The 16480-nt window shown below is 42.8% G+C and overlaps 1 protein-coding gene across 1 annotated transcript; it reads right to left on the bottom strand.

Annotated features, from left to right (window-relative positions):
• Positions 1 to 6946: 6946 nt before the first annotated feature.
• CYTL1 (cytokine like 1) lies at positions 6947 to 9528 on the bottom strand. Its single transcript, XM_050896438.1, has 4 exons — positions 9382 to 9528; positions 9232 to 9276; positions 7723 to 7851; positions 6947 to 7560 (listed from the first exon to the last, which is right to left on the bottom strand). Exons 1-4 carry the CDS (start codon positions 9523 to 9525, stop codon positions 7477 to 7479), a joined length of 402 nt encoding a protein of 133 aa, XP_050752395.1. The 5' UTR covers positions 9526 to 9528; the 3' UTR covers positions 6947 to 7476.
• Between the last annotated feature and the right edge of the window lie 6952 nt (positions 9529 to 16480).

Here is a 16480-nt window from a genome sequence, read left to right as displayed (position 1 = left end):
GACCTTCTGCCTGCTCTTTGAGGCCATGGTGGAAGTTCGCCCAGCCTTGCCCCTCCTGCAGACTGTCATGCTGTGTCATTCTTCCTTTTTCATATATCACTTCATGACATTTTTTACCTTTGATGCAGAGGATGTCAAGGATGGCATATGTACCCCATGCTGCAAGTAATTTGGCCGTAGACTTTCTCCTAGTGTCCATACAAGGCTTGGCAAAGCTCAGGCTGTAGGCTTCTAGGACTCCTCCAGTGTTACACATTCAGATCCCTAATAAAAATGAGACAGTAGTGTTTAAAGGGGATAAAAGTGCTGACTGAAGAAAGGTGCTACATAAATGCAACTGTCTGCCATATCCCCAGAAGCGGCTGTGGCTCAGCCTGGCTCCAAACTGCACTAGCTGGTTGCAGGCCAGGCCCAGGCTATACAACCCAGTGCTGTGTAAAGGCTGAACAAAAGATACTCATGATATTCTTTAGTCTAGAACTGAGTTTGCAGGTCTTCTTAAAAAAAAACCAAAAAAACAAAAAAATTATGGCTTGTTATTAAAATTTCAGAGGAGGACACTAAGGCAAGCAATACACTTTACAGCAATTAAAAGACAAACAGAACTGCTTGGGGGCATAAAATGTAAATAATTCCCAGATGTATGGCTAGTGACTGGGCTTATAAACCCAGAGACAGTTCCTATTCACTAGAAGAGGGAGGCTATAGAAAAGCCTGAGTGTATTTCTTTGCTTCCTTGACCTGGCCTCCGTGTCCTGATCAAGGAAAAATTTTTGATAAACAGCCTGCTTTGCAAGCTTACATCCTGTGGCTGTCTAGCTGTCGTAAGAAGGCAGCAAAAGCCAAGCACTTATTGGACCTCAGAGAACTCACAGTGGAGAAAAATAGCTTAAATTCTGCAACTGCAGAAGAAGCTTCCTGTATATTAAACAGTGGAAAACAAACAAACAAAAAAAGTTGTGATCTCCAAATAACATTTTCTCCCTTCCTAGGTCATTAGAAGTGCTTCTGTCTGACCTTGGTTTACTAAAAATTACATTCTTGCTTCCCTTTCTCTCTCAGTAGGAATAACGCCTTTCTGACTCATTTAGCTGGTACTTATCCTATGGGAGAGTAATATGGAAACTGGGCAGATTTGGGGTCTGTTCCCTGGACTATTTCAGGATTTTTGTTTTAATTCAATAATAATATGAAATGCATTAACAATCTGGAAAGCACAGCTCTTCTCCCAGGAGAGCAACTGAACTGCTGCACTCCAAAATCAGTCTTTTTTTTATTTGCTCAGTGTTAGGAACATTTCCAGGTATTGAAACATGCCTGGCTGTACTTGGAAATTCTTATAACAGTTCTGTGCACAATTTTGACCTGGGGCAGATGCCACTCTTCCGTACAAGTTTTGGATGTGGTCTGGGAGATAGCATGGACCAGAGACCATTGCCAAAAGGCAACTTGGCTGCAGCCACCCTGGTAGGAACGCAAGCGTTTAGTAGTTAGGACATGAACAGTTTCATGTCAGAGAGTACCAGAGAAAGGTGCAAAGACATTTAATGTAGGGGTCTAAAAGTAACCTCGCATCCTCAGTTGTGCCATGGCTCAGTTCTGGCAGGATTCGACAGCCTGGGAGCTGGGACAGTGTCCTGGGAAGGAGGAGGTGTGGATCACTTTGTAGAGTCCATATGAATTTAAAAAATGTGACTCCTCATTGCATAGTCTATTAAAAAACTGGCACTGACTCCAGTAGACTTTATAGCTACCTGTACAGCAAATGGAGCAGCCATTATATTTCAGTATCTGTTGCTTTTTTTTTTGTTTTCTCCCAAATGTTTTCTTCATTATAGAGTAGTGAGGCCAACCTGTACTCTAACTTTCTATATTCATCTTAAAATTTAAATAAAAGTGTAACAATGTCTCCAGATTCTTGGAGATGAATTTTTATTTGTAATCTACTGTTGTCAGAACATTACTGATAAATCTTTCTTTCTACACTACTTGACATTGATAAAGCCTCAGCTGGATGTCTATATTTAACTTTGAGCACTGTGCTTCAAAAAGGGTGGGAACCAAGTGGATAAAGCTAGAAGAAAGGCAACAAGAACGGTCATGTTTTCTAGACTTCTGATCAATGAAGAAAGATTGAAAGAATTGGATTTGTAGAATAGGGAGAGAGAGACAGAAGTCTTCAAATGTACTAATGTCTGCTGCAAAGACAAAAAAGAACAATCCCCATTTCTGTGATGAATAAAACAGGAAGCAATGGGCTTAAATTTTGGGAGGGCAAATTGAGTACCAAGTAAAACTTTGTAACAAAAGAGGGGTCTGGAATGGATTGATTTGAACTACTGTGGGCTTTCTAGATCAACTTTTTCTTAAAATCTTTCAGGCAAACTGCTAACAGGAATGACCTGGGATAGCCAGGCTAGTCTTGGGCTCAAGGGATGCGTTAGGAGGTCTCAAGCTTCTTTCTTGTTCTATGACTTTGGCTTTTTTTCTTCTGTAAGGTTTGAATATTAATGAAGTAATAATACATTTCAATCTATTGCAAAACATCTTTGGAGAGGTTTTTCTTCCCCCTTGCATCTGTTGGCTTCAAAATCCTCTTATCTGTCTGAACACATCCTCATTACAGACCTGTGAACATGAAACAAGATTTCAGGGTATATAGTATACATTTATCTGTCTTCAAAAGATAGATATTTTGATTCGTTTTCTGTTCATTGCTGTATTATTTATCTGAGGATATACATTTACCCTATGCTGAGGAAACACAGACTATGAAAAATCTTTTGATAATGGGATCATGGCCTTTCTCTGGACATTGTCTCTGAATTTTGACTTAGCTACCAACAGCTCCCTTGCAGACTGTTTTTTTTTTACTCTGGCAGGCTAACAGTAAAATCTTGGGTGGTACAGTGTTCCTGGCCATAGCAAGCCTCAAAGAAAAGTGTGAATCCAAAAAGTTGCACAAATAAAGTTGGTGGAGCTTGTCCATTGTAATTTTCACTTGCATTGCCATACACGCCAAAAAACAGAAGATTTTAATGTGGAAAAAAGTACTGATTAAAGTACAGTGGTTAAATGTTTGTAAGGTAACATTACTTACAAGACCTTAGCATTGTAGCAAATTTTTGGAAAATCTCCATCAGCATCACATTAGCTTAACCCACAGATGCCACATACATAGGGAAAGGTGCAATGGACAAATGGGCACTCCTAAATCTGGTGTTTGGACAAACTAACGCTCCACTCCAAAGGATCAGATTCCTCCCCAATACTGCATTACTGTTCTTCCTTTGCTTTAAAAAAAAAAAAAAAAGGATTTCATAAGAACATATTTAATTTGTACCCTATCAAATAGTAGCAAGTCACATGTTATCCAGTGGAACCTCATCACCTTGAATGATCTAATTATCTGTTTGAAGGCTGCCAGTTTTCCTGACTTGGGGTAGTGGCCAGGGATTAGACATTTGCTAGCTCTCATCCCTAGCCTGGTTTCACCAAAAAACAGTATATGAGGAGTTAAGTGACCAGAGTGCCTACTTAAGAAAAGCCCATGTGACTGAGACTGGAACAAAAGAGATGGGAAAGGAGCTGGTTCTAGTAAAATCCATGATATAACTTTTTGGCAAAATTGGAAATTAGTGTCTTTGAATAATTTTGCAGGGACTGTCCCCAAGACATACCATTTTGACTACCTTGGGATTCCATATGATAATATGAGGGACGGTCTAGCAGTCCTACGACTGCTCTTTAGTGAGGCTTCTTGCAGATAGAGAGAAGTCTGCAAAAGAAAACCTAGTCCTAGGATTCACTGCTCCTTCCAACAAACTTCCTTCAACAGGCAAGAAAACAGAACAGATGCTTTGTTTTTCTACAATTCTTCCCTAATGATTGTACAAACTGAGTGCAGTTTCTTAATGACGTGCTTTTAGTAATATTCTGCAATAACTAGGCAAGATGCCAGTTGACAAATTACAACAAATATGTCTTTCATAATCCCTTCATGGTCTCCCTGTTGGCTGGGGCCCTAACGAGCATGGGCTGCTGTGTTGCAGGAATAAATGTTCAGCTGCATGAATGGCTCCACTGCTCCTTATATGCCTGGTATAATGGTAAATTAAAAAGCTGGTAAACTTACTGTCTTACTGAAAGGGAGATGTGGATGATTTCTTGGCAAATTACAAGTGGATTAGATCTCTTTTCACTGTTTTTTTCCCCTGGACCATGACAACCTGGCAAAAGATGCTGTTCATAAAAAGGGTTCATCTAATCACAAATCTCATTAAGACAGCCTGAGTGACAGCAGGTTACTGTGAACTGAAAGGGTATAGCTTTGCTTTCAGCACACTTTCCATAAAAAACGACACACGAGATGTGAAGAAAGTCACAGCATAAACCATAGGGAATATACTTGGTGTAAAAGCACACCAACGACCAGACAAATCTGATTCTGGGAATAAAACATACAGCATCTGCAAGTGGACGACAGGCTTTTAAAGTCCATTCAAGTATGTATAGTCCCGAAAGCATCTAGTTGCTTTTCTCAGCTTCTGCAGAAGTAGGATGTAACAGTACAGAACCAAGCTGTCGGTAAGTAACCATGCTAAGAGTGTGTTGCAGAGTGTGTCCTTGTCAGTCATGAAAAGGCTAAAGTTACTAACTAAAGCAATGCAAATAAGGTAATGATTTCTACCCTACTTCCAATTCCGAAGACTTCTTGCAAGATATTTTGTCCTAAAGAAACTAGGCTACATTTTTCTCACAAATGTAATCAGCCTAAAGCAGGAGAAAATATATTTGGAAGGTGGTTGAAAGAATGGGAACATTACAGGAGAAATCTGGAGTTAAGATCATGAGTTCCATCAAAATGGACTAAGGAAGGCTTATTTACTTCAATAAAGCAGGATGAAGAGGAATTATGAGAAGATCCATGACATAAGCCTCATCAAATACTCCATTTCAGAAAGCGTGTGTCCATGTGACAGGAAAGAAGCAGGGGCAGAAGTGCCATGGTTACCTGCACAGACTTTACCCAAGGTCCAGTTCTAGGGACAGAGTTGCATGGGCTTCTGCGGGAAACGAAACACATCTTGCTCTGCAGTTTGCTTGCCAAGTCACAACACAAGCTTTACAACAGGCCTGTGTTTAAAACCCATGAGATCTGGAGGTGGAAAAAACAGCCAAAAATTAACAGCTTCTGCTGCCAGCTTCCAAGCACGTGTACCACCCAGTCCCTGGGTTAGCTCTGCGAACACCATGGCCTGTGGTGACCATTCCGCACTTTCTTGCAAGGTACATCCGTGGCTGTCTTTGCATGAAGGCATGAAAAGCAGAGGCTGTGATGTGGTTTTGGTACTTGTATGGAAATGTATAGGCCTTGATGTTATCCCAGAGCTGCTTGCTTCCCCAGGTGGTGGCTGAGCCCCTGGTTAGAGAGAGGAAAAACTTGAATGTAGAGTCTGACAGCAAATGGTTCAACTTCACCTGCATTTCTCCTTGAGCCAGGGAGCTGCCAGTGCTTACACACTCCCTATGTGGGTATCAGGCTCCCTGCCAGCATGCTAATAGGTGCCCTTATTCTAGGATATGGCTGCTGCTGAAGGAGTTGGCCTTGGGTATGTCCAGGTGATGCAGAAAAAATGGTATTGGTATCTCTAGAGTGTGTAGGATCCTGTACAGAGGTTGCTGGCTTGGAGAGGGGAAGAATCCTAAAAGGCAAACTAAGCAATGATTTTTCTCATAGTAGGACTATCTGAGCTGTTGCACATTTTTGAGTTCAGCTTGGTACTAGATCAGATTGCTGAGCTTGCTACTGTCTCTACCAGATGCCCGTAGAGACACCTGAGTGGAACCCCTGTGAGCTGCCTGTCGGCAGAATGTCTCATCTAGAGGATTAGTAGGGTTAGTACATGAGGACCTCATCTTCAGGAGAGAAGTACAAAGTCAGACAGGCACATTCCTTGAATGTACACTTAGAATTAAAACAAACTGGAAAGAAAAGCACTTGTTTACTTTCTTCCCTCTCTATCTGTCCCGGGTTCAGAGTTTCCAAACCTTATTCTGTGGTTCAATGGGATAGCCAAATTTTCTACAGCTAAAATCAGATTAGTAGTTTCTACAGGACAGGGTAATTCCAAAATAAAGAAAAAACCCTTTTTTTCCCCTTGCACGTTTTTTTCCTTTGAATTAATGTTATGATTCACTTATTTCCATAACAGTCATCAATCATTTTGGTTTATACCATCAGGTGTTCACTGACATGACAGGATGATAGAGGAGCTGCGATTGTCACATAATCCCATGATTACAGAAGATGGGTTTTTTTTAAAACATGGTGAGACCACTGACCAAGTCACCAGGGTTGGCAGTGCTGCAGATGAACGACCAGCAAATATTATACAGGAGAGAGGAACCACTTGCACAGAGGGAAGGAAGGGACTCTCTGGGGTAATAGCAGCTACTTCCAAGAATATGGGGAAGATGTTTTCTATTCTTGGTACCAAAGAGCTGCTGGGTGCGAAGGTCTCATGTCCTGCAGATGCTGAAGGGACCCATGACTCTGGAACTATTATCTGGAAATTTTATTAATCTCAGTAGCTCAGTATATGGGCTGTGTCTTAACAATCTGTCCAAACCTTTAATAGGCTTTCTGAGCCACTGCCTCACAACTCAACTTACATTCTCACAACACAGAAACAGTATTTTAAGAAAATCCACTAATTTCATCAAAGAAATTGTTTGCAGTACAGAAAACTTCTCCCAGTAGAAACTTACACATTGTCAAATCATGCAGACACAGCAAAGTTTGCATTGTTATGGAAACAAAGCTAAAGATGGCTTATGCTGTGAAAAACAACTTGCAAGTGACCATGAAAAGTAAGTTTATAAGAACGACACCTTTCGGGTTGATCTTGAAAGACATGATGTAACACAAGCATCTTGGGTTAGAAGGTTGTTTTTATTTTACTACAGAGACAGGTTACTTTTACCTCTATTCTTACAAGTCTGACATCAAAAACTATCAGCATACATATATGAGCTATACAGGTAGAGATACATCTGCCAGTACAGAGTTATACTTCTCCTATCAAACACTTTAAGAATTGCTAAGTCAGGATAGAATATTGATCATAATGTATTTTCTTTATATGAATCTAGTTATTCATAAAATAGTAAAAAAAATCTAGTATCTAATGTTTAAACAAAACATACTTTATAGATTTGGCTAAGCTGAAATATCATACCTTGCCAAATGAAAAAATGCTCTCTAACCGTAGTTTCCCTAGCAGCTCAGTAGGTATGCAAGGCATGCAGTTCATTTCCTGCCAAGGCGGAGAGAAATGGGTAGGTCTGAGATAATATTGCTAGTGTGCTTGAAAAAGATCTTAGTTGTTAACATTGTAGTTGACTGCGTATACATATTTTGACTCTTGGTCTCCTTGAAAATTTCCCAGGTACAACATTTGGGTTGACTCCCTTTTAGCTCTCAATGACCGAGGGCTCAATGGGAGGTAGAATAGGATTTTCCAGAGCATTACAGTCATCAGTGAGGAACACCAAGTCCTGGAGAAAGAAAAGAGAAGGCTAACATTTATGAGGAAGGCAGAAGATAGCACAATGTTGAGAAGCTCAGGCCCTGATCCAGTTTTGCTCGTCAGGGGACAGGGTGGAGACAGAGAGGGGTAAAAACAGAGACTATGTCCCTGTTGGTGCATCTTGACCTACCCTTCTGCAGTAGGAGATCATGATGGTGTACAGGCTCCGGGCTTTTTCCTTCAGCTCACTCACTTCAAGCACTCTCTCACATCTGGGGTAGGCCACGAAATCACGGAGTTTTGCCAACACACAGTAATTCTGCAAAGCACGCAAAAGAGGTATGTGTAACCCTGCACAAACACAGATTTATGTTTCTCGTCCACCGCTTACAAAATTCTTACTGCCTCTTTGGGAACCTTGATTCCTACCTCTATGTACATGTAATCTATGTAACCTTTAGTTAGGAAAATTCACCATCAATATTTCATAACAAAGATGTTTGGTACAAATAAATGCTTGGAAAAGTGCATAGACACAGTTTTGGTCTGCTAGCTTATTTCTCACATGCTTTAGGAAGCAGCAGTGCCAATACAATCAAATCTGCTCCTGTAGTAGGTGGAGTTAACTACAGAATAAGTGCACTGTCTCACTTTTAAGAGAGCACCTGATTTAACTGGTGAACAGATTATCAAGATCTCACAGACATGATTCCTCTGTTCCCATATAATAGGCAATACTGTGAGCACCAGGCAAAATTTTTTTCGGAGTAATTTTTACCTCAGACTTTGTGTTATCAAAATAAAGCACAGCCAACATGAATTTCACAACGTCCTTGTGAAGCAGGTAAGTAAATATCCCAGCTCTTGCTTTAAAGCAAGGGAAACTGAGGCACTGGACTCACATTGCTTGGTATTTGCAAGGAAGTAAGGCACTGGCAACCTTGGAATTGGGATCTAGAGGGTCCTGACTTGCAAGACTTGACGGTGTAGTTGCCTCTGGCAAAATGTGTCAGATATCTCTTGCTTTGTCTGATATTTTCTACTTTTTATTTATTCAGTGGAGCACAGGGAAAAGAAGTAAAATATGTTAAATATCCCAGGGCAGAACACTGACATAAGCTATGTGTGCAGGAGGCTATTTTGTCTTTGCTGGGAGATGACTACTGCTGTCTTTTCTCAGTATCACACTTCCATATCCTCAGGCATACTTCTTCTTTCTGGATTCAACAAGTGGCTATTTAAAATAGGAAAAGCCAGCAAGGTATTCCTGCACTTCTTTTTATTAAAACTGCAGTGCCAGAAGCCACTCATGATATAAAATGAAGTAGATTTATTAAGTGAAGAAAGTTTATTCTGCATTTCTTCTTTTAAACTATTACTCAAAGTTTTGTTGGAAATATTTAACTTCTGAAAAGGCTCTGTCACAACAGATTAATAATGTACTGATGGTAATCACTTCAAAATATTGAGTTCCTCATTTTTGAATTTTTAAACAAGTAAAATCTCAGCAGCTCCATAGCGATTTTAATAAGGTTAAAAATGAGATTTTTTTTTTTTTTGGTTACTCATCTCTCTAGTTAATTAAGCTTTTAAAAATTTGTTTCAAACTACTCTTCTGGGGTACAATCTTAAGAGTTATTCTGTCTTTTCATTAGCTGCTTTTACTGTGCAGCAGTAAGAAAGAAGCGTGAAAACTTACATGTATGTCCAAGTATAGTCTGGGCAGCATCTCCATACATGAGTCCTGCAGGAAAGAAGAAAGACCCGTTGCAATTTTGTTTTGCGAGAAACGTGTCAAAAGCAAGAAACCTGCAGTGTCTTTGCAGGAGCAGTTTTCAGGAAGACTCACCACAGCTTTAGAAGTCTGTAACTCCTTAAAGGACTCCGTGATTTCTTTGCTCAGAGACAACACCCTCGAGTAGCAAGTTGGAGGGGCTGCATTGGCTAACAGGGCAGCAGAGAGCAGAGCAATCAGGCTCAGCAGCATCTTCATTGTGGGGAGCTTGTCCAAAGGAGGAGGAAGGGAGGAAAAAAATCACCGTTAGTGGTTAGGCAGCTACTGGTAAATGTCAACGGGTAAGTTTGACAAGTCAGCCCCCAATTAAATAGTCTCCTGCATCAATGGGAAAAAAAAAAGTCTGGGGGTGGTCCGAGCAGCAGCTTGCTGCTGTTTTAAATTTCCTGCCAACCTATGAGGCAGAGCTGCTAGCGCTTTCCTGTCCAGAGCAGGGAAAGGAGGGAATGAGGGTAACAAAAAACCCCACTACTGGCACTTTTCATTCCAGAAAGAAAACAACCTAGTGAGCATCTCAAGCAACAGAAATATATGTAAGAAACAGCACAGGGTTATCAAAGTGTTGTAGGCCCTGATCCTGTATGTGCTTTGGCACATACGCCTCTTTCTTGATGTGGTGGGTTGACCCTGGCTGGATGCCAGGTGCCCACCAAAGCCGCTCTATCACTCCCCTCCTCAGCGGGACAGGGGAGAGAAAATATAATGACAGGTTCAGGGTCAAGATAAGGACAGGGAGAGATCACTCACCAATTACCGATACAGGTAAAACAGACTTGACTTGGGGAAATTAGTTTAATGTATTACCAATCAAATCAGAGTAGGATAATGAGAAATAAAACCACATCTTAAAAACACCTTCCCCCCACCCCTCCCTTCTTCCCGGGCTCAACTTTACTTCTGATTTTCTCTACCTCCTCCCCGCCTGCAGCACAGGGGGGTGGGGAATGGGGGTTGTGGTCAGTTCATCACACGCTGTTTCTGCCGCTCCTTCCTCCTCAGGGGGAGGACTCCTCACACTCTTCCCCTGCTCCAGCGTGGGGTCTCTTCCACAGGAGAAAGTTCTCCATGAACTTCTCCAACGCAAGTCCTTCCCACAGGCTACACTTCTTCATGAACTGCTCCAGCATGTGTCCCTTCCACGGGGTGCAGTCCTTCAGGAACAGACTGCTCGAGCGTGGGTCCCCCGCGGGGTCATGAGTCCTGCCAGCAAACCTGCTCCAGTGTGGGCTCCTCTCCATGGGTCCACAGGTCCTGCCAGGAGCCTGCTCCAGCGTGGGCTTCCCACAGGATCACAGCCTCCTTCAGGCATCCACCTGCTCTGGTGTGGGGTCCTCCACGGGCTGCAGGTGGATATCTACTCTGCTGTGGACCTCCATGGGCTGCAGGGGGACAGCCTGCCTCACCATGGTCTTCCCCACAGGCTGCAGGGGAATCTCTGCTTGGGTGCCTGGAGCACCTCCTCCCCCTCCTTCTTCACTGACCTCAGTGTCTGCAGAGCTGTTCCTCTCACATATTCTCACTCCTCTCTTGGGCTGCAGTTGCTGTTGTGCAGCAACTTTTTTTTTCCCCTTCTTAAGTATGTTATCCCAGAGGCACTACCACCATTGCTGATGGGCTCGGCCTTGGCCAGTGGTGGGTCCATCTTGGAGCCGGCTGGCATTGGCTCTATTGGACATAGGGGAACGTTCTGGCATCTTCTCACAGAAGCCACCCCTGTAGCCCCCCACTACCAAAACCTTGCCATGCAAACCCAATACACTTGAGAACATAATGTACAGCTGTGGGACTACACAGGCTGCAGATAGAGAGAAATCCTTCCAGGACTGGTGTCATATGCTGGCAGTATCAATCAGACTTGCTTATCATCCTTAGCAGGTCTGAAAGGTTACTGCTATAAAGGAAACCTCCCAGGTCTAGTATCATTTTCTCTTTTAACCTATGCAGATGCTCACAATTTCTTAATCAAAACAATAGTGCTTTTTATGGCTGCTTGGGGAGACCTGTGTATTTACACATTTGTGGTCTCAAACAGAATGAATACATCTCTATATGGCTGTCATAAATGTATAAAAACTATTTTGCTTTCTGAGTTGACTTTATGAGGCTCTGTTCTTTTATTAGATGCCAGACGGAGCTGAAAAATCCAGATGCTGGGATGCAGGCCTGAGGCTGAACATATGTTGTTCTTACATGTTAATTGTCCTGTAAAATGGAGGTACCCTTGAATGAAGAACTGGTTATTTCACAAGTTATCCCCCCTCCAAAAAAAAAACCCCACACCACCTTTCAAATTCAGATTTTAGCTAGGTATTAACCAAAATAGTGACGTATCTGATGAAGTACTGCAATCCCCTGGCATTGCAGTAGATCAGGAAGGTTCATCAGAAGGTGGGAGGAGGGGAAATGACTGAACACCTGTAAAAGAAAAAGGCTTCCCACCAGCCATTTTAGAGAGAAAATCAGAGTCTTGAAAACTAGTTTTGGTGAAAAAGAAGTATTCTATATGTTGCAGAGGACTCTGACTTAAATCCACCAAAACACCCGGAGGAAACAGGGAAAGAGAATTGCATACCACTATCTTGTTATACATTTCTTTGCTTTCCTAAAGAACGATTGGTTTAGTAACATCATGTGCTCCTGAAAGTTAAAGTGGTAGATACTCAGAGAGGAAAGAAAAGTTGGGAGTCCTGGCTGTGGGGAATTTAGGACTGGCCTTGGTGAATGGGCTGCTGGGTCTTATTTTCAGGAAAGGGAGTTGCCTAGACAAGTGAATGAAGAGGCCAGAGGAAGGCAGGAAACCTTCTGAGATGGCCCCAAGCAGCTGGATCATAGATCTAAACACAGCTACCTAGTGCATGTCCAAGGAAAGGATGCTACCTACTGTGAGCCTTGCTGGTAAAGAAACAGACTCTTAATCACCATCTCATTACTGTAAAGAGTAGCTGAGGGTAGGAGTGAAATATTATCCTTCTATCACATTCTTGTTTGGCAAGCTGTTAAAGTGTAGTTCCTCTGCCAGAAGAGCAGTCATCTGAACAGCATAAATGCTCTCCCAGTACAAGAAGTCAGCAGCCCAGGTGCTGCTAAGGATGGCTTCAAAATGAAGCATTTGCCTTTTTATTTTTTTTTTTAAAGTGCAAGCAATATTCTCTTTCTTGGTATTTTACCTATATTAAGCCTACAGTGACAACTCCCTTTCAAACTACAATTAAATACTATGGATCATGTTCTAAAATATAGATGTCAAAGTCACTGTGACAAACGTGGCCATTCTTTGTCTAGCAAGAAACACCAGCAAGACACGTCTCCAAGTCCTGTGTCCTGGCCATATTCAGGCAGCTGAAAGCTATTTAAAAATCTCTCTCTTTAGGATGGGATAATGTTAAAAGTGCCAACACTGATTTGGAATTACATTATGAACTGAGCTATACATCAGTTGCCTAGGGCCAGCAAGGCAAGCGTGTAGCTTTCTGTAGCCTAACACAATACCCTGTCTCCCAAGTTGGGGTGAAAGCGCCATGCCGCAAGAGCCTCACCCAGTGGTCATGTCTGAAGGAGCCTCGCATAAGTGCTGAATGCCACCTATTGCAGTCACAGCCCTCAGCTCCAAGAAGACATCCAGAGGAGGAAAAGGCCAGCACTTGCATAGCACTGAGGGCTGGAATTAATTTCTTTCTCAGTTTCTGAAGGTGCAGGGTGTTGGGTTGGATGGCCATGTTCTGAGGTAGTGACAAAGGGAAGGGGGAGGAAAGGACTGCCACCCACCGTTCATGCATTTGCACTTGAACTCTGCCTGGCCCCACAATTGCAGCCTGCATACCCATGACTCTTGTCCTAAGAGGTGAGACTTGCTCAGCCCCACACACTTGCAGAGCTGCTTTGCCACTGAGAGGCATGGGAAATGATCCACCCATCAAGTTTCTTCTGCAGAACAGGGAAATGCAATGACTTGCTGAGCGACCAAGCTCTTCTTGACTCAGAGAGCAAAGCAAAGGCTGGATCCAGGCCTCACCAAAACATTTAACCAAATAAAAAAAATGAGTGTCTATTTTGTGAAGGGGCAAAATTGCTGAAGTAATTTGCTCTGAAGTTTTTGCTCAGCTGCAGTATTCCTGCCTTGTGGTTTCTCTTTGATCCCATATAAACTAACTCAAGGAAAGCCACCTGTGATGAATGTCTACTTGAATATCTAAAAAAATGAGCTACCCTCAGAAATACTAGGAAAAAAGAATTTCTTTGTTTTTGGAAAAGAAAGGAAGGACTGGAGTTTAATTTCCTCACCTAAATCTTCTTCTCCCTGGGCCAGATTACATGCATAGTTGACTCTGACCCAGATGGATATTTTCCAATGTCTACTAGCTTATCAGCACTTCTGCGCATCTCAGCATGCAGAATATGCCACTCAGTTCAAAGAAGACAAATAGTCTCTCCTTAGTTATTTTCTATTTGTAGCTCATCAGCAAGATTATCCTTGAGCTCTGAGTACATTCAATTTATGGTCCAGATGTGAGCAAATAACTTCTTTTTCTCTAAGCAGCTCACTGGCGACTTCAGGAGAACTTGCTAGTGACACTAGGCACTGGGAGTCCTTTCAGTCTAAGGCACCTGGCACAACTCTGAACCAGATACACAGTTACCGAAGCCCTTGAAACTCCAGTCTCTCTTTTCAGTGACTGTTTTTATGCAGTCACTTATGCAAAGCCACTTATTAATTCCGGTGCATACCCTGCCTTGGGCAGAGAAGGTCTTTAACAGGGAGACACAAGCTGTTCCTCACAAAGGCTAATAGCATCTTAGAGGCAACATTCAAAATGGACATGGAAATAGTCTTTAGAGCTACAGGAGGGGAAGGGGCAAAGATCAAAATATGTTAGAGTTAAAACTTGCCTAAGGATTGCCTCTATGGAGAAGCTGCTATTTATAGTCCTTCCAGTCTGTGGGACAACGCTCAGAGTGGCATTAGAAGGGAGCACAGCAGGAGTCAATCAGTACCACCATATTTGTGATGATCATCATGACATGGACATCTCCACCACAGACACATGTTTACCATACTCCTCAATTCAATGAGCATATGAGGGCCCTGAGGGCTCAGGACACACACTCTCTGAGTTTTGCATCAACTCTTGAGGCTGATGATGTCACTACAGCCCCGAGTGCTATTTACAGTGCATTTATTTACTCTTTTATAAGGAATATTCCATAGCAAAAGTAGACACATGGGCTGAGAGGTAGCCTATCATGACATAACTGTGTATATATTTTTTTTTTTTAAATTTTGAGCTATGTTGTCCTTTTGCTTCCAAATTACTGAAAACTCAAACAATAATATTTTTCTAAAAGTCAAAGGACTCACTATGCAGACAGAAATTCTTCCCATGTTTGAACAGTCTACCAGGGCCTCCACCAACTTTTGACAAAAGCCCTTTCAAGTTGCTGACTTCCTAATAACAAAATCCACTTGTTTTTAATGAAAATGTTTATTTTGAAATAGTCAGGGGTTGCCACGAGACACCTCATGAAATGAGCTTCTGATTATATTGAAAAATAGGAAAAGAAAAGTAAAATGGTGCTTTACAGAGAAAGCCCTGTGTATTTAAGAAGCGATTCAAAGCGCCGTGACTCAGCTGGCTGTTGTGGCAAAGGTGGCACTTCTTGCTTCAGAGCAGAGCTAAACTGCCCTGCAAGCTTTGATCTCAGCACAAGGCTTTTTGGAAACCCTGGCGTTTTGATTAAACTCTTATCTGTTTGTCATGTTTTTCCTCACTGTGCAACAGTGCACTTGGTGAGCCTTTTTGTAGACATCAGCACTGAATTTTGGGATAGGGGTTGTGTAGCCTCACACGTTGCCCTGAGTCTTGGGGGTGCTGGTGCACAACGCTGCCAACTGCCCTGGTATAGAAGGCAAGCCGGGTACGGCAGCACAATGTGCCTGCATTTGAAGCTGGGGTAATCCAATGTGTCTCCTTTTCTCTTTCACACTAGCGTTAGGTCTCTGCTGGTGATCTGTATGGCTTGGCCAGGCTGTGGGCAATGGACAAGGCAGGCAGGACCTCAGGGCTCTCACTGGGCTGATGTTGTAACGCTGTTTCCCCATGAGAGTTAAGCAAAAGTCCTCTTTGCTTACTCAGTGGTACGGGTTTCTTTTTTCTACACTGGTGTTGTTATTTTTATAAATTTACATATATATTGAGGAAACAGATGTTACTGCTTAAAAGCCTGTTCTTAGATAAAATGATTATAGAAGCAGCTAAGCCATCTGGGTCAGAAAAAGAAACGAGATGTTCTGAAATCTGGAGGTCTTCCCAGCACGAACCTGGCACTAGGCACTTTCCCTGCAGGAAAACATATGGAAATGGGGAGTCCTGTGGTCCAGGACAGAGACACAACAGCCCAGAAGGGGTGGGGAACAGGAATAATTTCCTTGTACTGCCTCGGACCAGTGATCGAATCATTGACGCTGGCTGTGCTTACCAGCCCTCTCCGTGGGCTGTGTGCCCAACCTGCCTTTGCAGCAGGGCAAGGGCTCAGGCAGCAGGCTCCTGCATCCCCCAGGGTTTATGGGGCTCAGCATGATGGCAGTGCCTGGGACAGCTCGGAGATGTCTGCATGAGTGTCTGTTGCTGCAGTGCTGACGTAGCCCGGCTTGTCTGTGTCTTGGCTGCTGTCCGTGTAATGGGGATAATGGTATTTCCCACGGACGCTGTGGGAACGCAGCCATCAACACCAGGGAGACAGGAGATTACGCGGTTTTAGCCCTGTCAGTGATACTCTTTTCAGTGACTGCAAGCATTATTGATTCAAGTAATGCAGGATTTAGAGTCTTAGGCCTTCATCACCTTGCTAAGAAAAAGGCAATTTTACCTCGGAGTAACTCGCAGACCTCTCCAGTGAAATAACAGCGGTGCTTTCAATCTGGCTCCCTGGCGGGGCGTGGGCACGGGCAGAGCTCCCTCCTTTCCTCCTGGTAGCACACAAGTGCCTTGTCTGTGCTCCATCCGGGCTTCGAGACCACTCGTGTGTGAGTTATCTTAAGGTAATACCATTCTTTATTAACACTGAAGTCAGGGCCTCAATAGCAGCATTTTGGGGAGAGAGGCTTGTTCAGGTTTAGACCAGTGCTCAGCAGTAAAAGCAAGTTATTCATGCCTTC

The sequence above is a fragment of the Gymnogyps californianus genome, chromosome 4 (assembly GCF_018139145.2).
Source record: "Gymnogyps californianus isolate 813 chromosome 4, ASM1813914v2, whole genome shotgun sequence".
NCBI classification, from domain to species: Eukaryota; Metazoa; Chordata; class Aves; order Accipitriformes; family Cathartidae; genus Gymnogyps; species Gymnogyps californianus.
The sequence above is the reverse complement of the archived record's forward strand: the minus strand, read 5'-3'. Positions and strand labels throughout refer to the sequence as shown.